General features: G+C 40.2%; 2 protein-coding genes across 2 annotated transcripts in view; one reads left to right on the top strand and one right to left on the bottom strand.

The window, feature by feature from the left end:
- LOC106087576 (synaptic vesicle glycoprotein 2A) overlaps positions 1 to 6,471 on the top strand; it is a 28,162-nt gene extending 21,691 nt beyond the window's left edge. Inside the window, exons 6-9 of the mRNA XM_013252668.2 lie at positions 5,293 to 5,646; positions 5,706 to 5,989; positions 6,053 to 6,180; positions 6,241 to 6,471. Of these exons, the coding sequence (XP_013108122.2) occupies positions 5,293 to 5,646; positions 5,706 to 5,989; positions 6,053 to 6,180; positions 6,241 to 6,275 (801 nt within the window). The 3' untranslated portion in view covers positions 6,276 to 6,471. The remainder of the gene's footprint in view (positions 1 to 5,292; positions 5,647 to 5,705; positions 5,990 to 6,052; positions 6,181 to 6,240) is intronic.
- The window catches only part of LOC106087574 (uncharacterized), a 314,940-nt gene that overhangs the window by 283,471 nt on the left and 8,297 nt on the right, over positions 1 to 23,172 (bottom strand). The gene's annotated exons all lie outside the window — the stretch shown is intronic.

Below are 23,172 nucleotides of genomic sequence, written 5' to 3'. Positions count from 1 at the left end.
GCAGGTTAAGTTCGAAGATGGGCTATATCGGACTATACCTTGATATAGCCCCCATATAGACCGATCCGCCGATTTAGGGTCTTAGGCCCACAAAAGCCATATTTATTATCCGATTTTGATGAAATTCGGGGCAGTGAATTGTGTAAGGCCCTTCGACATCCTTCGTTAAATTGGCTCAGATCGGTTCAGATTTGGATATAGCTGCCATATAGACCGATCCTCCGGTTTAGGGTCATAGGCCCAGAAAAGCCACATTTATGGTCCGATTTCGCTGAAATTTGGGACAGTGAGTTGTCTTAGGCCCTTTGACATGTTTCTTTAATTTGGTCCAGATCGGTTCAGATTTGGATATAGCTGCCATATAGACCGATCCTCCGGTTTAGGGTCTTAGGCCCATAAAAGCCACATTTATTATCCGATTTTGATGAAATTCGGGGCAGTGAATTGTGTAAGGCCCATCGACAACCTTCGTTAATTTGGCTCAGATCGGTCCAGATTTGGATATAGCTGCCATATAGATCGATCCTCCGATTTATGGTGTAAGGCCCATAATAGCCACATTCATTATCCGATTTTGCTGAAATTTGGGACAGTGAGATGTGTTAGGCCCTTTGACATATTTCTTCAATTTGGTCCAGATCGGTTCAAATTTGGATATAGCTGCCATATAGACCGATCTCTCGATTTAATGTTTTGGGCCCATAAAATGCTCATTTATTGCCCGATGTCCCCGAAATTTGGAACAGTGAGTTAAGTTAAGCCCCTTGACATACTTCTGCAATATCGCACATATCGGTCCAGATTTGGATATAGCTGCCATATAGACCGATATCTAGGTTTTAGGTTTTGGGGCCATAAAAGACGCATTTATTGTCCGAAGTCGCTGAAATTTGAGACAGTGAGTTTGGTTAGGCTCTTCGACGTCCTTCTTCAATTTTGCCCAGATCAGTCCAGATTTGAATATAGCTGCCATATAGACTGATCTCTGGATTTAAGGTTTAGGGCCCATAAAAGAGGCATTTATTGTCCGATTTCGCCGAAATTTGGGACAGTGCTTAATGTTAGGCTCTTCGACATGTTAATTCATTTTGGCCCAATCGGTCCAGATTTGGATATAGCTGCCATGTAGACCGATATCTCGATTTAAATTCTTGGCCCCATAAAAGGCGCATTTATAATCCGATTTCACTGAAATTTGACACAGTGACTTATGTTCGGCTTTTCGACATCCGCGTCGTATATAGTTCAGATCGGTATGAGGTATATGAGTATAAGGTATGAAATTTTCACCGAATTTTGATGAAAGGTGGTTTACATATATACCAGAGGTGGTGGGTATCCAAAGTTCGGCCCGGCCGAACTTAACGCCGTTTTACTTGTTTTTTCCAATTTGGCTGAAATTTTGCATGTGGTGGTCTATTATGACTCCCAACAACTTTGCCAAGAACGGTTCGATTCGGTCTATAACCTGATATAGCTCCCATGTAAACCGGTCTCTCGATTATGCTTGTTCGGTTCTTAAAAGCTTTTATTTCTGCTGATTTGATAAAAGTTTGGTATGTAGAATAAAATGATGCCCTTCAACTAAATTTATTATACCCTACACCACTACTGGGGTACAGGGTATTATAACTTAGTGAATTTGTTTGTAACATCCAGAAGCAAAAGAGATACACCCATTGATAAGTATACCGATCGACTCAGAATCACTTGCTGATTCGATTTAGCTATGTCCGTCTGTCTGTCAGTCTGTCCGTCTATATTAAATTGTGTACAAACTACAGGTCGCAGTTTTCATCCCATCGTCTTCAAATATGGTATAGGCATGTTTTTTGACCTAGAGACACGACCTATTGAAATTGGAAAAAATCGGTTCAGATTTGGATATAGCTCCCATATATATGTTCGTCCGATTTGCAGTAATAATCCAATAAAATGGCGAATTGTTAATCGACTCTCGCGAAATTTGGTAGGAAGGATTTTCCTATGACTCTAGACATTACTGGTGAATTTCATAGAAATCGGTTCAGATTTAGATATAGCTGCCATATATATATATATCGCCCGATTTTCACTTCCAAGGTCACTGCAATGGCATTTATAGACCAATATTCCCAAAACTTTGTACAACGCTTTCCTTGACGACTTTAACAATATCTGTAAAGTTTTCTCGAAATCGGTTCAGATTTAGATATAGCTCCCATATATATGTTTGTCCGATTTGCAGTAATAATGCAATAAAATGGTCATTTGTTAACAGATTCTCATGAAATTTTGTAGGAGGGATTTTTTCTTGACTCTCGACATTTCCGCTGATATTCATAGAAATCGGTTCAGATTTATATATAGCTGCCATTTGTATATATCGCCCGATTTACACATCTGGAGCCACTGCAAGCGCATTTATTGACCAATCTTCCAAATTTTGTGTACCACTCTGTGGTCAACGACTACCACAATGCATGAGAAGTTTGCTCAAAATCGGTTCAGATTTAGATATAGCTTCCATATATATGTTCGTCCGATTTTGAGAAATATTGCAATAAAGTGCTCATTTGTTAACCGATTCTCTTGAAATTTGGCAGAGATGATTTTCTTATGACTATCGACACTACTGGTGAATTTCATAGAAATCGGTCAAGCTTAAGATATAGCTGTCATATATGTATATCGCCCGATTTTCACTCCTAGAGCAACTGCAAGCGCATCTTCCCAAAACTTTGTAAAACGCTTTTCTCGACGACTACCACAATATCTGAGTTTGCTCGAAATCGGCTCAGATTTAGATACAGATAGATATAGTTATTACATATTGAACATATTTGCTTCAAATTTTTAAGGTTTGCTTATTAACCCGTCTGAAAACATCCGCCGAGATCCAACAAAATAGTTTCAGCATTGGATATAGCTACCACATTGCACTTATATGGTAGGCGTAGGGTATTATACAGTCGGCACCGCCCGACTTTTGCCCTTCCTTACTGGTTTTATATAAACTTTTAACAAAATCCATGATGGTGAGTTCCCAAGATTCGGCCCGGACTAACTCAGCACGCTTTACTCATTCTCCCTCACAGTCCCGTAAACTACCGAGGCGTAAGTCAGTATTGGTCTAATCACGCTCCTGTTGAGTCAGTGGACCACCCCCGGATTCAGGCCCCATTTCGACCCTACGACCCATCGACAGATGACCACCATCTTTGAGCCTTCTCATCGCTCTTAAATGCGACACTTTCGGTTAAGTTTTTGTGTCCAATCGTATCGATCGGTTTGTAGCGAAATCATTCTGCTGAGGAATCGTGGAGCTTCAAATAGCCCCACCTTTGTCTATCTTTTGAATTAGCAGATTTCACTCACCTCTGGGCTTGAATTCATACCCGTAGTAGGCCAGTAGTATGCCATCTCCTAGACCCTTTCAGTCTTTCTGCGCAACCCTTCTTCACTACTGATTTATCAAATTTGAAATTTTTACATTTTTATACCCTCCACCATAGGATGGGGGTATACTTATTTCGTAATTCTGTTTGTAACACCCCGAAATATGCGTCTGAGACCTCACAAAGTATATAAATTTTTGATCGTCATGTCATTTTAAGTCGATCTAGTCATGTCCGTCCGTCCTTCCGTCTGTCTGTCTGTCGAAAGCACGCTAATTTTCGAAGGAGTAAAGCTAGCGGCTTGAAATTTTGCACAAATACTTCTAATTGGTGTAGGTCAGTTGGAATTGTAAATGGGCCAAATCGGTTCATGTTTTGATATAGCTGCCATATAAACCGATATTGGGTCTTGACTTCTTGAGCCTCTGGAGGGCGTAATTCTCATCCGATTTGACTGAAGTCTTGCACGTGCTGTTTTAGTATCATTTCCAATAACTATGCTAAGTACAATTCAAATCGGTCCATGTTTTGATATAGCTGCCATATAAACCGATCTTGGGTCTTGACTTCTTGAGCTTTCGGAGGGTGCTATTTTTACCCGATTTGACTAAAATTTCGCACATAGTATTTTGATAGCACTTCCAACAACTGTGCTACGTATGGTTCAAATCGGTCTATAATCTGATAAAGCTGCCATATAAACCGATCTTGGGTCTTGACTTCTTGAGCCTCTAGAGGGCGCAATTCTCATCCGATTTTACTAAAATTTTGCATGTGGTGTTTTGGTACCAGTTCCAATAACTGCGCTGAGTATGACTCAAATCGGTCCATGTTTTGATATAGCTGCCATATAAACCGATCTTGGGTCTTGACTTCTTGAGCCTTTAGAGGGCGCAGTTCTCATCCGATTTGACTCAAATCTTGCACGTGGTATTTTGGTACCACTTCCAACAACTGTGCTATGTATGGTTCAAATCGCTCTATAATCTGATATAGCTACCATATAAATCGATCTTGGGTCTTGACTTCTTGAGCCTCTAGAGGGCGCAATTCTCATCCGATTTGACTAAAATTTTGCACGTGGTGGTTTCGTATCACTTCCAACAACTGTGCTATGTATGGTTCAAATCGGTCCATAACGTGATATAGCTGCCATATAAACCGATTTTGGGTCTTGACTTCTTCAGCCTCTAGAGGGCACAGTTCGCATCCGATTTGACTGAAATTTTGTACGTGGTGTTTCTGTATCACTTCCTATAACTGCGCTAAGTATGCTTAGAATCGGTTCATGTTTTGATATAGCTGCCATTTAAACCGATCTTGGGTCTTGACTTCTTGAGCCTCTAGAGGGCGCAATTCTCATCCGATTTGAGTGCAATTTTTCACATAATGTTTTGATATCACTTCCAACCATTATGCGAAGTATGGTTCAAATCGGTCCATGGTTTTATATAGCTGTCATATAAACCGATCTTGGGTCTTGACTTCTTGAGCCAATAGAGAGCCCAATTCTCATCCGATTTTGCTGAAATTTTGTTCAACGGTTTCTCTCATGACCTTCAACATACGTGTCTAATATGGTCTGAATCGATCAATAGCTTGATACAGCTCCCACATAAACCTATCTCCCGATTTTGCTTCTTGAGCCCCTACAAGGCGCAATTCTTATTCGAATGAACTGAAATATTATACAATGACTTCTACAATGTTTAGCATTCATTTAGCGTCCGAATCGGACTATATTTTTATATAGCTCCAATAGCCTAACAATTCTTATTCAATATACTTTGTTTGCCTTAAAAAAAGAGATACCGTGCATAGAACTCGACAAATGCGATGCATGGTGGAGGGCATATAAGTTTCGGCCTGGCCGAACTTAGCACTTTCTTACTTGTTATTTCTCTATTCCTCCCAGGTCAACACCGGCTTACATTTGGAGACCCTTTTAAAGACGCCCCATATCACACTAAAACCCGAAGAGTTATCCGATGCCGCTTTGCTAACTACCGGTTCGGGTTGTAGTATTTTATCGAACATATGGAAGGCCACTGTGCCCTTGTTCCATAAGCCTCATGGCAAAAATGTTATCTTGGCTGTTACAGTTATGATGGGCATGTTGTTCTCTTCGAATGGCATGCAAATCTGGTTTCCGGAAATAGTCAATCGTTCGGCAGGAGGTGCAGGAGATGCCACCATATGCACTGTATTGGATGCCTCTTATGCCAGGGATCGTATAATGGCAACCAACAACACAATGACGAAGGATGTGGTAAATTGAAGTCCATTTTTTCAATAGAGAACTATTTTTAAAAGAATATATTTCAACAGATTTGTGATGACACCATATCGACCAAAACTTATGTGGACAATATTGTGGTGGGTTTGGCTTTTCTCGTGGGATTTTCAATACAGGGAGCTTTGCTTAATCCCCTGGGAAGAAAAAATGTTTTACTCGCCTCCCTGGCGGTGGGGGCAGTTTGTGGCCTCTTACTGCATGTGGTTACCGATACGACAGGAATATTGATATTATTTTGTTTATACATACTCTTGCCAGGATTGTCAATGTCCATTATGTGTGGAGCCTTGGTGGATTTAGTGCCAACACAATTGAAGTGAGTAAACAAATTTCTTAATCAATTTTTAAATCTCTTTTTCATTGATTTTCTTTTCTGTAGGGGTAAAACCATGAGCATGGGTTTGACCTTGGGCCGTGTGGGTTTGATAGCCTCTTCCAATTTAATAGCAGCCATGTTGGAGCCCTATTGCAATGGCATATTTGCCATTATAACGCTGGTGATAATAGGTAAGCTAGAGTAAATAATTTTCAAAGGTTTTAAAACACATTTTTTTCTATCTCTCATAGGTTGTGCCGGTTTGGTGTACTTTTTGCCTATTTAAGGGTTGCCATTATGCCAACAGAATATTGTTATTAGTTATTCATATTTTTTTTTGAGTTTTGAATTTTTTTTTCGGGTTCCCCCTAAACTCCATGTCCTTGTCTCATATATCCTCAGCCATTAACTTCATCTTTAATCTGAATGTACTCCAAAATGTTTATCATAAATTAAATAAATTTAGCTTTTGTTTTTTTTTTTATATTGTAAATGGTTTAATTTAAATATGCATGTGTCTTTATAATATTAACTTATCTCCTTTATCCTCTTGTGTGTTTGACAATTCAATTTTATGTCCTTCGAATGTTGAAAATTCATCCTTAGCGAAGTGTTGTAAATTCTGATTCTCGCTCTCTCATCCGGAATATCATGGGGAACAATTTTCCATATAAAATATTCATGCGACAACACCAGCAGCAACATTGACAACAAAAACAACAACAACAACAATGACAGCAGCAACAGAAGCGGCAAAAGTTAATCTTTGCCTTTTATATTTTCATGGCGTCTTTGGGATGCTCTCTCTGACCCAGCTTCCCCTATACCCTAAGAGCATAAAATAACCAAATCACTTCACCAATTCACATGTTTGCCACTGCATGCCCCCCGCCCTAACTTGCTTGTGCTCTGGCAACCTCATGTGTTGGTAATATTGTCGGTATGAGTTAAGAACAAAAAGAGCACAAAGCTATGCTTGGCGGAGTGCATATATATTAGGGTGTAACGAAAGGTAAAGAATTTTTTAAATACGCGGAAGGAAGAACAGAGGAATCTATGAAGAACAAAAGGGGAGGAGGGTAAAAAAGAAACAAGTAAAAGCGTGCTAAGTTCGGCCGGACCGAATCTTATATACCCTCCACTATAGATATCATTTGTCGAGTTCTTTTCCCAATATCTCTTTCTAGGTAAACAAAGGGTAGAAGAAAAGAATTGATTTAACATTGGAGCCATATCAAGTTATGGTCCGATTCGGACCATAATTGAATTGAATGTTGGAGACCATAGTAGCAGTAGAAGTCATTGTGTAAAATTCCAGCCAATTCGAGTAAGAATTGCGCTCATTAGGGGCTCAAGAAGTAAAATAGGGAGATCGGTTAATATGGGAGCTGTATCAAGCTATAGATCGATTCGCACCATATTAAACATGTATGTTGGAGGTCATGGAAGTAGGCGTTGTACAAAATTTCAGCCAAATCGGATAATAATTACGCCCTATGGAGGCTCAAGAAGTCAAGATCCCAGATCGGTTTATATGGCAGCTATTTCAAGGTATGAACCGATTTCGACTATACTCTACACAGTTGTTAGAAGTCATAAGAAAACACCCCGTGCAAAATTTCAGTCAAATCGGATAAGAATTCCGCCCTCTAAAGGCTCAAGAAGTCAAGACCCAAGATCGGTTTATATGGCAGCTATATCAGGTTATAGACCGATTTGGACCATACTTCGCACAGTTGTTGGAAGTGACATCAAATCACCATGTGCAAAATTTCAGTCAAATTGGGCGAGAATTGCGCCCTCTAGTGGCTTAAGAAGTCAAGACCCCAGATAGGTTTATATGACATCTATATCAGGTTACGATCCGATTTCAACTATACTTAGCACAGTTGTTGGAAGTGACATCAAATCACCATGTGCAAAATTTCAGTCAAATCGGGCGAGAATTGCGCCCTCTAGTGGCTCAAGAAGTCAAGACGCACGATCGGTTTATATGGCAGCTATATCAGGTTATGAACCGATTTGGACCATACTTCGCACAGTTGTTGGATTTCATAACAAAACACGTCGTGCAAAATTTTATTCCAATCGGATAAGAATTGCGCCCTCTAGAGGCTCAAGAAGTCAAGATCCCAGATAGGTTTATATGGCAGCTATAACAGCTAATGGACTGATTTGGACCATACTTAGCACAGTTGTTGGATATCATAACAAAACACGTCATGCGAAATTTTTTTCCAATCGGATAAGAATTGCGCCCTCTAGAGGTTCAAGAAGTCAAGACCCAAGATCGGTTTATATACCAGCTATATCAGGTTATGGAGCGATTTGAACCATACTTCGCACAGTTATTAGAAGTGATATCAAAACACCACGTGCAAAATTTCAGTCAAATCGCATAAGAATTCTGCCCTCTAAAGGCTGAAGAAGTCAAGACCCAAGATCGGTTTGTATGGCAGCTATATCAAAACATGGACCGGTTTGGCCCATTTACAATCCCAACCGACCTACACGAATAAGAAGTATTTGTGCCGAATTTCAAGAGGCTAGCCTTACTCTTTCGAAAGTTAGCGTGCTTTCGACAGACAGACGGACGAACGGAAGGACGGACAGACGAACGGACATGGGTAGATCGCCTTTAAATGTTATCACGTTCAAGAATATACATACTTTATGGGGTTTTAAACGAATATTTCAAGTAGTTACAAACTGAATGACGAAATTAGTACACCCCCATCCTATGATGCAGGGTATAAAAATATGTACGGAGCGAAGAAAATACCAACAAAACCAGTAAGGAAAGGCAAAAGTCGGGCGGAGCCGACTATATAATACCCTATACCAACCCCACACTTTTTTCGAACAGATCGTTTGAAAGTTGTTGTTACGACGGCCATGTAAGTGCATAGCATGGTGGCATAACAGTCTGATGAGGCCCCTGGCAAAGGCCGAAATCGCGATCATTGCAGCCCGCCCCTCGAAACATTTAACACACCACAAATGTTGAAACTCTTTAAAGTGTTTTTGTTGTTTTGTTTTGAAATAGAAGCAAGAAATTAAAACACATTGGTCTAAGCTGGCTAAACCAACAACAAAAATCGTTCACCTATGTCAAGATCAGCCACAAAAAAATCTATGCGAAATTTTGTGCAGATTGGTTGAGAATTGTAGTAACTACGGCCATTTAAGTGCAAATCGGCCGATACATATATATTTAAGTGCAAATCGGACGATACATATATATGGGAGCTATATCTAAATCTGAACCGATTTTGATGAAATCTTGCACCTATGTTAAGATCAGCAACAAAACAGCCTATGCCGAATATTGTGCAGATCGGTTAAAAATTGTAGTAACTACGGCCGTTTAAGTGCAAATCGGGCGATACATATGTATGGGAGTTATATCTAAATCTGAACCGATTTTGATGAAATCTGGCAGATAGGCTAATATCAGTAACTAAACAAGTAAAAAGGCGTTAAGTTCGGCCAGACCGAACCATGGAAACCCATCACCTCGGGTATGTATGTAAACCACCTTTCGTCAAAAATCCGGTGAAAAATGCATACCTTATGCCCCATATCAGATATATGGCAGCTATATCCAAATCTGGACCGTTTTGGGCCAAGTTGCAGAAAAATGTCGAAGAGTCTAACACAACTCACTGTCCCCAAATTTCGGCGAAATCGGACAATTAATGCGCCCTTTATGGAACCAAAACCTTAAATCGAGAGATCGGTCTATATATCAGCTATAACCAAAACTGGACCGATCTGGGCCAAATTGAAAACTAATGTTGAAGAGCCTCAAATTTCGGCGAAATCGGACAATAAATGCGCCTTTTATGGGCCCAAAACCTTAAATCGAGAGATCGGTCGATATGGCAGCTATATCCAAAACTAGACCAATCTGGGCCAAATTGTAGAAGGATGTCGAAGGGCCAAACTCTCCGTCCCAAATTTCATCAACATCGGACAATAAATGCGCCTTTTATGGGTCCAAAACCTTAAATCGAGAGATCGGTCTATATGGCAGCTATATTCAAATCTGGACCGATCTGAGCCAAATTAAAGAGATATGTCGAAGGGCCTAACACATCTCACTGTCCCAAATTTCACCAAAATCGGATAATAAATGTGACTTTTATGGGCCTAAGACCCTAAATCGGCGGAACGGTCTATATGACAGCTATATCCAAATCATGACCGATCTAAGCCAAATTGAAGAAAGATATCGAAGGGCCTAACACAACTCACTGCCCCAAATTTCACCAAAATCGGATAATAAATGTTTTATGGGCCTAAGACCCTAAAATCGGCAGATCGATCTATATGGTAGTTATATTCCAATCTGTACCGATCTGGGCCAAATTGACGAAGGATGTCGAAGGGCCTTACACAACTCACTGTCCTAAATTTCGGTGACGTCGGACAATAAATGCGCCGTTTATGGGCCCAAAACCTTAAATCGAGAGATCGGTCTATATGGCAGCTATATTCAAATCTGTACCGATCTGGGCCAAATTGACGAAGGATGTCGAAGGGCCTAACACAACTTTCAGCTATATGTGGCTTTTATGGGACTAAGACCCTAAATCGGCTGATCGGTCTATATGGGGGCTATATCAAGATATAGTCCGATATAGTCCATCTTCGAACTTAACCTGCTTATGGACAAAAAAAAAAAAAAAGAATCTGTCCAAAGTTTCAGCTCAATATCTCAATTTTTAAAGACTGTAGCGTGATTTCAACAGACAGACAGACGGACATACGAACATGGCTTGATCGTCTTAGATTTTTACGCTGATCAAGAATATATATACTTTATGGGGTTGGAAATAGATATTTAGATGTGTTGCAAACGGAATGACAAAATGAATATACCCCCATCCTTCGGTGGTGGGTATAAAAATGTCGCCGGCGTTAGGATATTCTCGCTAGGATTCGAACCCGGGGGTTCAGCATCATAAGTGGACATGGTTATCTCTACGCTACGGTGGCCTCCAAATCGGAAGGTCATACTACTGTATATATAAAAGAGTTGCGTGACTGACTCATTGTTGACTGACTGACTGATCATCGCCCAGCCCATACGGCTTATGCTAGAATCATAGAATTTTGCTGGACTTTGGTCATAGGCAAGAAATAAGGCTGGGTGCTAAAAAGTACCAGAAAGTACGAAATGGTACATATTTGCCCAGCGCAAACGGAAAGGGTTAGAATTATGTTCTTGAGCGTCTCGAAAAAATATGGTAGGGTGAAAAAATTTTTGGAAAATCGTACCGTAATTGGGAGAAATAGTACATTTAGTACCGCAATTGGTACTTTCTTTGTTAATTGAGCTTTTTGAAACTTAGGTACACTTTGGCAACCATAATTGGGTGACCACAAGACTTTCAGGAAATTTGTACATTTAGGTACTTAAAAAACCAAAAAGTTACGAATTTGGTGAACTTTGTACAAGGCGGATGAATAGAGATAGAATTTTGAATTCGGACTTAAAAGACATCTGGTGCAAAAGAATGAGGGAAAAAGAAAAAAAATGAAAAAATAGTACTGGTAACAGGAGAAAACGTACATTTAGTACCGCAATTTGTACCATGTAGTACATTCAATACAGATGGAGCTAGAGGTCTGAAATTTGGCATGTAGGTGCAACTAGGAAATAAGTGCAACAAGGAAATATATAATGCCTGACTAAATGATCTATTCAAAATTCATTTATTTTGGTACCAAAATTGGTACCAATTTGTGCTTTCTTTACAGATGGATCTAGAGGTGTGAAATTTGGCTTACAGTTACAACTTAGAAATATATGATGTCCGACTATATGATTTTTTCACAATTCCAACATTTTGGTACTAAAATTGGTACTATTTGTTATTTTCTTTGTATATGGAGCTAGAGGTCCGAAATTTGGGATGTAGGTACAACTAAGAAATAAATGACATATCGAAATTCGTACATTCCCTTTTTTTTCTTAGTTTCTCTTTTGAGACGAGCTCAATGATCGGAGATGCAAATGGAAAAGGAAAGCCAAAGATAGTAACACACACACCAACCACTATGGGACGCGTTTCGTTGTTGGTTAGAAGACTTTTCAACCATATTAGATGTGATGGCTTCCAGGGCCGTGCGATGGTATGCTGTATTTGAAACGTATTAATAGCGAAAACGCATCTATGATACAATTACCACATTAACCACGCTCGACAACCCTGTCTATTAGCTGATCGTTTTCCCAATGCATGTATTCTTGTGTAATGACAGACATTCTTTCTGTGGCAAATTACACTTCTTCCGTACTACACATGATTTTGTGCATCTGTTGGAAGTTGTATTGATGGCCTCGAACGCTAGACAGCGGCAAAGGCTCTCGCTGTTGCTCCGTTCGGTACATTTCGGTACCAAATTTGGTACTATTTTGTACTTTCTGTTCAAATCGATCTTGAGGTCTGAAATTTGACATGTAGGTGCAACTACGATATATATGATAGGTGACTAAATGATCTATTCAAAATTCGTACATATTAGTGCCAACATTGGATGGATCTTGAGGTCTGAAATTTGGCATATGGCTACAACTAAGAAATAATCATTGGGCAGCTAAACGATGTGTTTTCGGAGGTGAGGTGATCCCCCAGACACTTGGCCCAGAAAAAATATCAGCGTCGTGGTCTTCTTTCAAATACCATTTATTTTAACTCCATTGGTTTTGAGGGAAAGTTTACAGAATGAGGCGTCCCCCAAACACATGGCCCCAAAATAGGTTATCAAATTCGTTTGCTTATCTCAACTACCTTTCATTTGAACCACATATTGGCGAAAAATTTTTTTCCCTTTGGGGGGTGTTTTGGCGAAGGGATGATGCCCTAAATACATGGTCCCGCATTTGGATATCAAATTCGTATTCTACACCCACATACTTTTATTTGAGCCCCATATTGCGATGGTCAGTAAAAACTTGCTGTTTGTGGGGTATTTTGGGAAAGGGCTAGATCCCCAGAAAATTGGTCCCGGAAGTGAGTATCATTTCTTGCTCTACCCTCCGATTCGTTTAAGCTCCACATTGACATGGTCGGTAAATATACCCGATTTAGGAGTGTTTTGGGGATTGGGGTGCTACCCCAAACACTAAGCCCGGAAAAAATTTATGAGCAATGTGCTCTATTCACATATATCTATATACCATTTATTTGAACCCCATATTGCCATTGGCCTTAAAATTGGATATCAAATTCGTTTTCTAATCGCATTTATACCCTTTATTGCAAAAGTAAGCAAATATGTCCGGTTTGGGGTATTGGCCCCAAAAAGCTATGAATTCCACTCTCTTAAAGACCCAAATTGTCTTGGTGAGCAAATACTTCCTATTTGGGGGTTGGTGGGACGTCCGCTAGACAGTTGGCCCCTAATTTTGATATCGGATACGTGGTCTACTCCCACATATCTTTAATTTGAGCCCCATATTTCCATAGTCGGCAAACATGACCGGCTTGGGGGGTACTTTGGGGAATGGGCGGCCACTCAGTGAGTTGGCCTTGAAAATATATATCGGATTCGTGTTATACTCTAAAAACCCTCTTATTTGAGCCTCATAGTGCAATGGTCAGCAAATACTTACTATTTGGGTGGTGTTGTGGTGGTGGTGTGGCCCCAAAGACTCTTTTTCCGAATATTGATATCAAATTCGTGCTTTACTCCCAAAGACCTTTCATTTGAGCCCCATATTGCTATGGTCGTAAATTTGTCCCCTTTGGGGGATGTTTTAGGGGAGAGGTGGCCCCTTAAACACTTGGACCCATATTTGGGTATCAGATTCGAATTCTACACTAAAGTAACTTTTATTTAAGTCCCATATTTCCAAGGTCAGTAAATAAGTCCTATTTGGGAGTGTTTTGGGGAGGGGTGGACCCCCATACACTTGGTCCCACATTTTAATATCAGATTCGTATTCTACTCTCAAATACCTTTTATTTGAGTCCGTCCCATATTACCATGATCGGTAAATATGTCCGATTTAGGGGTGTTTTGGGGGTTGGGACATATTTCTCGAATATTGATATCAGATTCGTGCTTTATTCCCAAAGACCTTTCATTTCAGCCCCATATTGCTACGGTCGTAAAGTTGTCCCCTTTGGGGATGTTTTTGGTGAGAGGCGGCCACCTAAACACTTGGACCCATATTTGGATACCAGATTCTAATTCTACACTAAAATACCTTTTATTTAAGCCCCATATTCCAAAGGTCAGAAAATAAGTCCTGTTTGGGGGTGTTTTGGAGAAGGGGTGGACCCCCAGAAACGTGGTCTCACACTTGGATATTAGATTCGTATTCTACTCGCAAATACCTATCATTTGAATCCCATATTGCCATGGTCGGTAAATATGTCCGATTTAGTGGTGTTTTGGGCCTGGGGGTGGTCCCCCTAACACTTGGTCCGACAATTGGATATCAGATAAGTTTTCTAATCTTAATTACCTTTCATTTGAGTCCCATATTGTCGTGATTGGTCTAAGTATATGTTTGGTAGGTTTTAGGGTGGGGCGGCCCCCCTAGGTGCCCTATCCGAAATTTGGATACCCAATTTATATTTTTAGGGTACTAAATGAGAGCACACAAAATTTCGCTTAAATCGCACCACCCATCTCCGAGATCTGGGGTATCTGAAAATTAGGGTAAGGGGGAGGGTCCGCCCCCCCTCCTTCAGATATCATAAAATGTAGTACCCTATTTTCAAACAATCAAATATACCTACAAACAAACACAAATTGATTTGTATATATAAGATATATAAACTTTATCTAAATCTGAACCGATTTCTTTAATCTCGATAAGCTTTGTGTCTAGACCAAAAAAAGTTGGTGAAAAATTTCGTATGGAAATTGTGATCTGTACTTTGATTACACATTGGATATCAGATAATTTTTCTACCTTTCATTTGAGTCCCATATTGTCGTGATTGGGGTAAGTATATGTTTGACTGGTTTTAGGGTGGGGCGGCCCCCCTAGGTACCCCATCCGAAATTTGGATACCCAATTTTTATTTTTAGGGTACTATATGAGAGCACACAAAATTTCGCATAACCCATCTCCGAGATCTAATGTTTCTGAAAATTAGTGTAAGGGGGAGGGTCCGCCCCCCCCCTTCAAATATCATAAAATGGTGTACCCTATTTTCAAACAATCAAATATACCTACAAACAAACACAAATTGATTTTTATATATAAGATATATAAACTATATTTTAATCTGAACCGATTTCTTCAATTTCGATAAGCTTTGTGTCTAGACAAAAAAAAGTTTGTGTGCAACCAAAACGTCAACATTTCATTGTTTGATTCGTCGTCAGAAATCATTGTGTGAGGGGTATAGGTGTTGTTATTTATTCATCGTTGAAAGTGATTCTATGTCCCTTAACAAGAGAATCATGGGCCAAATTTCATTTGCCTTGTTGGCTCACGACACATAAACCAATCAACAACTAGCCAACCATCATAAGAGAATTGCTTGCTAAATGTGTTTCCCCCAATTGGATTGTACACCCTAATATACCTGCATACTGGATTGAATTCACACAAACATCCATACTAACATGGGCATAATCTTACATACAATATCTCTAAAATATTTATATAATCTTTCGGTTTTTGTTTTTGTTATTCTTCATGTGATTTGTAAACGAATTCCCATCAGTGTTTAAGTGCGAAAGATAAGATGTAGAAAGTTCCAAGTTATTTAGCATAAAGCAACTGCTTTAAGTGGGTCGTTCCAAAAGGTTTCTTTCTTCATATACGTTTTGCCAAAACGTTATTGGCTGTTAAAGGCCTAAATGAGTGTCTTCCAAAAAATGAAAAAAAATGAGAAAAAACAAGTTAACGCCCAATATTTCATAATTAACTTTGCTTTGATGTAGCATGTGAGCTTTTTTTTATGCGATTGACTTGTGTAAGATGCCAAACACTTTCACTGGCAGCAGCAGCGCCCTTTGATGCAGAGATATACGGTTAACATCGTTGGGTTATTAAAAACTGTTCCGATAAATGCAATAAGCAATTAGGGAAGCTATAAAATAATTGGAGATTATAATCAGTTGATATGGGTAGTTAAGCGAAAGCAAAAGTTTTAAAAAAGTCATTGAGTGGATGGGAGAATTAATAAGTAAGAGCTTGCTAAGTTCGGTCGGGCCGAGCTTTGGATACCGCCAACCTTTAAGCATGGTGGTGGGTAACCATTTATGAACCCACATATAGTCTAACCTTAACCACATCGACACAGATGTTAAGGGGCTTAGCACAACTTACTAACACAATCTCAGCGAATTCTGAACCAAAAGGCCCCGCCTTATGAGTTCAAGATGGCTATATTCGAATATGGTACGATCTAGACCATGCCTGGCAAAAAATGAGCCTTCTACAGGAACAGATCGGATGGGATTAATATAACTCACCATTTGCAACTTCAACAATTGACGGTTCCAAATTCTGCCAACTTGATAATAAATGCAACTTTTATGTTTTAAGGATCCTTCGTCGGCTGATCAGTCAGCTTTATCCTTTCCACCGCAGTGCAGAGTATAGCATGACCGGCAATGACGATGACCGCCTGGGTTTGAATCATGGGTAGAACGTCAAAAAAACGAGTAAAAACGTGCTAAGTTCGGCCGGAGAATCGTGGGAACATACCACAACGGATTCTGCCAGAATATGGAAGCTTTTGTATTGGGTTGCCCAAAAAGTAATTGCGGATTTTTTAAAAGAAAGTAAATGCATTTTTAATAAAACTTAGAATAAACTTTAATCAAATATACTTTTTTTACACTTTTTTTCTATATCAAGCTAAAAGTAACAGCTGATAACTGACAGAAGAAAGAATGCAATTACAGAGTCACAAGCTGTGAAAACAATTTGTCAACGGTGACTATATGAAAAATCCGCAATTACTTTTTGGGCAACCCAATATATTTAGTTATGACCGAATTGGACCGTACTTGGCGCAGTTGTTGAGAGTCATACACAGAACACTATATACAAAATTTCAGCCAAATCGGAAAAAATCATGGATGTTAGGGCTCAGGAAGTCAAATCGTGAGATCGGTTTATATGAGAGCTATATCACTTTCTTGACCGATATGAACCGTACAAGGCACAGTTGTTGGGAGTCCTAACAAAACACCATGTACAAAATTTCAGCCAAATCGGATGAAAATTGCGGCTTCCAAGGGTTCAAGAAGTCAATTCGGGTGATCGGTTAATATAGGATCTATATCAAGTTATACACAGATTTAAACCGTCCTAGGCACAGTTGTTGAAAATCAAAATTGAATACTATGTGCAAAATGTCAGCCAAATCGGACAAAAATTGCGGCTTCCAGGGACTGAGAAGTCAAATCGGAAGGTCGGTTTATATGGAAGCTATATCAGGATATAGACCGATTTGGGCCGTGCTTGGCGCCGATGTTGGGAGTTATAAAAGAATTCTTTGTGTCAAATTTCAGCCAAGTTGGACAAAAATTGCGGCTTCCAGGGGCTTAGGAAGTCAAATCAGGAGATCGGTTTATATGGGAGCTATATCAGGTTATAGACCGATTCGGACCGCACTTGGCATAGTTGTTGGAAGTCATAACAGAACACTTCGTGCAAGTTTTCATTCCAATCGGATAAGAATTGCGCACTCTAGAGGCTCAAGAAGTCAAGACCCCAGATCGGTTTATATGGCAGCTATATCAGGTTATGAACCGATTTGAACCATAGTTGGCACAGTTGTTGGATATCACAACAAAACACGTCGTGCGAAATTTCATTCCAATCGGATAAGAATTGCGCACTCTAGAGGCTCAAGAAGTCAAGACCCCAGATCGGTTTATATGGCAGCTATATCAGGTTATAAACCGATTTGAACCATACTCAGCACACTTGTTGGATATCACAACAAAACACGTCGTGCGAAATTTCATTCCAATCGGATAAGAATTGCGTACTCTAGAGGCTCAAGAACTCAAGACCCCAGATCGGTTTATATGGCAGCTATATCAGGTTATGAACCGATTTGAACCATAGTTGGCACAGTTGTTGGATATCACAACAAAACACGTCGTGCAAAATTTCATTCCAATCGGATAAGAATTGCGCACTCCAGAGGCTCAGGAAGTCAAGACCCCAGATCGGTTTATATGGCAGCTATATCAGGTTATGAACCGATTTGAACCATACTTAGCACAGTTGTTGGATATAAAACCAAAACACGTCGTGCAAAATTTCATTCCAATCGGATAAGAATTGCGCACTCCAGAGGCTCAAGAAGTCAAGACCCAAGATCGGTTTATATGGCAGCTATATCAAAACATGGACCGATATGGCGCATTTACAATACCAACCGACCTACACTAATAAGAAGTATTTGTGCAAAATTTCAAGCGGCTAGCTTTACTCCTTCGGAAGTTAGCGTGCATTCGACAGACAGACGGACGGACGGACGGACGGACGGACGGACAGACGGACGGACATGGCTAGGTCGACATAAAATTTCACGACGATCAAGAATATATATACTTTATGGGGTCTCAGACGAATATTTCGAGTAGTTACAATCAGAATGACGAAATTAGTATACCCCCCATCTTATGGTGGAGGGTATAATAAATAAACTTTATTGGGTCTTAGAGGTATATTTCGAGGCGTTACAAACGGAATGACGAAATTAGTATACCGCCAATTCGTCTGCCCTTATATTTCCCCCTACTCCTTTATGGCCCGGCACCCAAAAAATACGGATCGCGCCTTTCACAAAGAAGGCGTTAATTTTCTTCTTACATTCCAAGACTGTTCGTGACTTTATCGTCCAGGTTGTTATTGCCTTATGGCTTGTTTACTGTCCGTAAAGAAGACGCGTGCGAGGGAGTTTGAGAAGGTCCAGAGACTGACCTGCGTCGGCATCACAGAGGCACTGAGATCCGCACCGCAAGCAGGCCTGGAGGCGATGCTGGATATGCAGCCCATTGGGGCCTAAATTTGAAACTGCGCCGCCCGGGTCGCGTTTAGGCTGAGGGAGCTCGACATGCTGAAGGGGATTGGTTGCGACCACAGTTCGATTCTGGATGTTATGGATACGGAGTGTAGACTGAAAAGGATCTCCGACTACCTGGCACCAGTACCGACTGGAGTGGGGGCATTCGCGATTTGATTTCCTGAGAGGGACGAATGGAGGGAGAATGTTGTACTTGAGAAGGATGAGACCTCGATCTACACAGATGGCTCCAAGATGGAGTCAGGGACTGGTTTGAGCGCCTACTCTGATGCACTCAATATCAGTATGTCTCTGAGATTACCGGTTGAGTGTACGGTCTTACAGGCAGAGGTCTGTGCCATTGCAGTGGCCGCAAAAGAAATTCTGGTAAGGGACTTATCGCCCTCGAAACTCAGAATTTATGTGGACAGTATGGCGGCGCTCAAGATCTTAGGGTTGAGTATGGTGAGTTTGAGTTGCGTGGTGGATTGCTTGGAGTTCCTGGATAGGCTCTGGGCCCACGATGTGACGCTGAAATGGGTTCCTGGGCATGAAGGGATTCCAGGAAATGAGAGGGAGGACGAGTGCGCAACAAGGGGTTCATTTGGGCCAGGCGGACCAGTCATCGGTCTTGGCTAGGTGCCATTTTTATACCCTCCACCATAGGATGGGGGTATACTAATTTCGTCATTCTGTTTGTAACTCCTCGAAATATTTATCTAAGATCCCATAAAGTGTATATATTCTTGATCGTCATGTCCTTTTAAGTCGATCTAGCCATGTCCGCCCGACTGTCTGTCCGTCCGTTCGTACGCCCGTCCGCTTGTCTGTCTGTCGAAAGCACGCTAAGCTTCGAACGAGTAAAGCTAGCCGTTTGAAATTTTGCAAAAATACTTCTCAATAGTGTAGGTCGGTTGGGATACAATGGGCCATAACGGTCCACGTTTTGATATAGCTGCATATAACCGATCTTGGGTCTTGACTTCTTGAGCGTCTAGAGGGCTCAATTCTTATCCGATTTGGTTGAAATTTTGCAAGACGTGTTGAATTATCACTTCCAACAACTGTGTTGAGTACGGTTGAAATCGTCCATAACCTAAAAAAGCTGTCATATAAACCGATCTTGGGTCTTGACTTCTTGAGCGTCTAGAGGGCTCAATTCCTATCCAATTGGGCTGAAAATTTGCATGAGATGTTTAATTATAACTTCCAACAACTGTGTTGAACATGGTTGAAATCGGTCTATAACCTGATATAGCTGTCATATAAACCGATCTGGGGTCTTGACTTCTTGAGCGTCTGGATGGCGCAATTCCTATCCGATTGGGCAGAAATTTTGCATGAGGTGTTTAATTATAACTTCCAACAACTATGTTGGGTATGATTGAAATCGATCTATAACCTGATATAGCTGTCATACAAACCGATCTGGGGTCTTGACTTCTTGAGCGTTTAGATGGCGCAATTCCTATCCGATTTGGCTGAAATTTTGCACAACGTGTTTCGTTGTGATTTCCAACAACTGAGCTTAGTATGGTTTAAATCGGTCTATAACCTGATATAGCTGCCATACAAACCGATCTTGGGTCTTGACTTCTTGAGTCTCTAGAGTGCGCAATTCTTATCCGATTGGAATGAAATTTTGCACGAAATGTTTTGTTATGATATCCAATAACTGTGTCAAATAAGTTTCAAATCGGTTCATAACCTGATATAGCTGCCATTTAAACCGATCTGGGATCTTGACTTCTTGAGCCTCTAGAGGTCGCAATTATTATCCGATTTGCCTGAAATTTTGTACGACGGATTCTCTCATGACCATCAACATACGAGTTTATTATGGTCTGAATCGGTCTATAGCCCGATACAGCTCCCATATAAATCGATCTCTCTATTTTACTTCTTGAGCCCCCAAAGGGCGCAATTCTTAATCGAATTGGCTGACATTTTACACAGGTCTCCAACATATAATTTAATTGTGGTCCAAACCGGACAATATCTTGATATCGCTCTAATAGCAGAGCAAATCTTTTCTTATGTCCTTTTTTTGCCTAAGAAGAGATGCCGGGAAAAGAACTTGACAAATGCGATCCATGGTGGAGGGTATATAAGATTCGGCCCAGCCGAACTTAGCACGCTTTTACTTGTTTTTCATAAAAACAAGAGTTTTCAAATGATTTTAACTCAATTTGTAACTCCATGCTTTTTGTTTCCCTTCGAGTTCCTGATATGGCATAGTTATGAAAATTGTTTCATAAACTCATATCCTCTTTCGTATCACAACAAAAACATTCGGTTTTTTCCAATTTCGTGGATTTATTTGCTTTTGAGCACAAAAGATGGAGATACAGCCATCAAATAGAGCTGTGAAAAAAATTTTATAAAAATTAAAAAAAAAAAACAAGTGAAAAGGCATTAAGTTCAGCCGGGTCGAACTTTGGATACCCACCACCTCGGGTGTATATGTAAATCCCATTTCGACACAATCCGGCGAACATTGGATAACTTAAGCACCTAAATTCGGTACGGACATTGAGTGGGCCAATATGTATGTCCTATTCAATTTTGTAGAACAAAATATTGGTCTTTTTGGCAGATATATCCAATTATAAGCCGATCTAAATCATATTAAGGTCGGATATCGTGAGGTTCAGAAAACTCACTGCTTCAAATTTCAGCAAAATCGGGTTAAAAATAAAGTTTTAATGGGCTTTTAGTCCCCTTATCAGCAGATCGGTCGATATGGCAGTTCTATCTAAATATAGTCCTATCTGTGCCATATTTGGGTCCGGTGTTGGGAGGCTTAAAACTGCGCACTGTTCCAAATTTCAGCGAAATCGGACAAAAACTAAAGCTTTTATGGCCTTCAGACCCTTTTCGGGAGATCGGTCTATATGGCAGCTATATCTAAATATAGTCCGATGTGGACCATATTTAGATCAGATGTCCGGAGTAGTAAAATAACCAACTATTGCAAATTTCAACCATATCGGGTAATAAATAAAGCTTTTATGGGCTTCAGACCCTTTATCGGCAGATCGGTCTATATGGTAGCTATATCTAAATATAGCCCGATCTGAACCATATTTACATCAGTTGTCAGGAAGCTTAAAGTAATCCACAGTTTAAAATTTCAGCGAAATCGGGTTAAAAATAAAGCTTTAATATGCTTCAGACCCTTAATCGGGAGATCGGTCTATATGGCAGCTATATCTAAATATAGCCCGATCTAAGCCATATTTAGGTCAAATGTCGGGAAGCTAAAGATAACCCACTGTTGCAAATTTCAGCGAAATCGGGTTAAAAATAAAGCTTTAATGTGCTTCAGACCCTTAATCGGGAGATCGGTCTATATGGCAGCTGTATCTAAATATAGTCCGATCTGAACCATATTTAGGTCAGATGTCGGGAGGTTTAAGATAACCCACTGTTGCAAATTTCATCGAAATCGGGTAATAGTTAAGCTTTATGGGCTTGAGACCCTTTATCGGGAGATCGGTCTATATGGTAGCTATACCTAAATATAGTCCGATCTGAACCATATTGAGATCAGATGTCGGGAAGTTTAAGATAACCCACTGTAGCAAATTTCCGCGAAATCGGTTAATAAATAAAGCTTTTATGGGCTTGAGACCCTTTATCGGGAGATCGGTCTATATGGCAGCTATATCTAAATATAATCCGATCTGAACCATATTTAGATCAGATGTCGGGAGGCTTAAGATAACCCACTGTTGCAAATTTCCGCGGAATCGGGTTAAAACTAAAGCTTTAATGTGCTTCAGACCCATAATCGGGAGATCGGTCTATATGGCAGCTGTATCTAAATATAGCCCAATCTGAACCATATTTTGATCAGATGTCGGAAGGCTTAAGATAACCCACTGTTGCAAATTTCAACCATATCGGGTAATAATTAAAGCCTTTTTGGCCTTCAGACCCTTTATCGGGAGATCGGTCTATATGGCAGCTATATCTAAATATAGTCCGATCTGTACCATATTTGGGTCGGATGTCGGGAGGCTTAAGATAACCCACTGTTGCAAATTTCAGCGAAAACGGGTTATAAAAAAAGCTTTTATGGGTTTCAGACCCTTTATCGGGAGATCGGTCTATATGGTAGCTATATCTAAATATAGCCCGATTTGAACCATATTTAGGTCAGATGTCGGGAGG

The sequence above is a fragment of the Stomoxys calcitrans genome, chromosome 3 (assembly GCF_963082655.1).
Source record: "Stomoxys calcitrans chromosome 3, idStoCalc2.1, whole genome shotgun sequence".
Lineage (NCBI taxonomy): Eukaryota > Metazoa > Arthropoda > Insecta > Diptera > Muscidae > Stomoxys > Stomoxys calcitrans.
The sequence above is the reverse complement of the archived record's forward strand: the minus strand, read 5'-3'. Positions and strand labels throughout refer to the sequence as shown.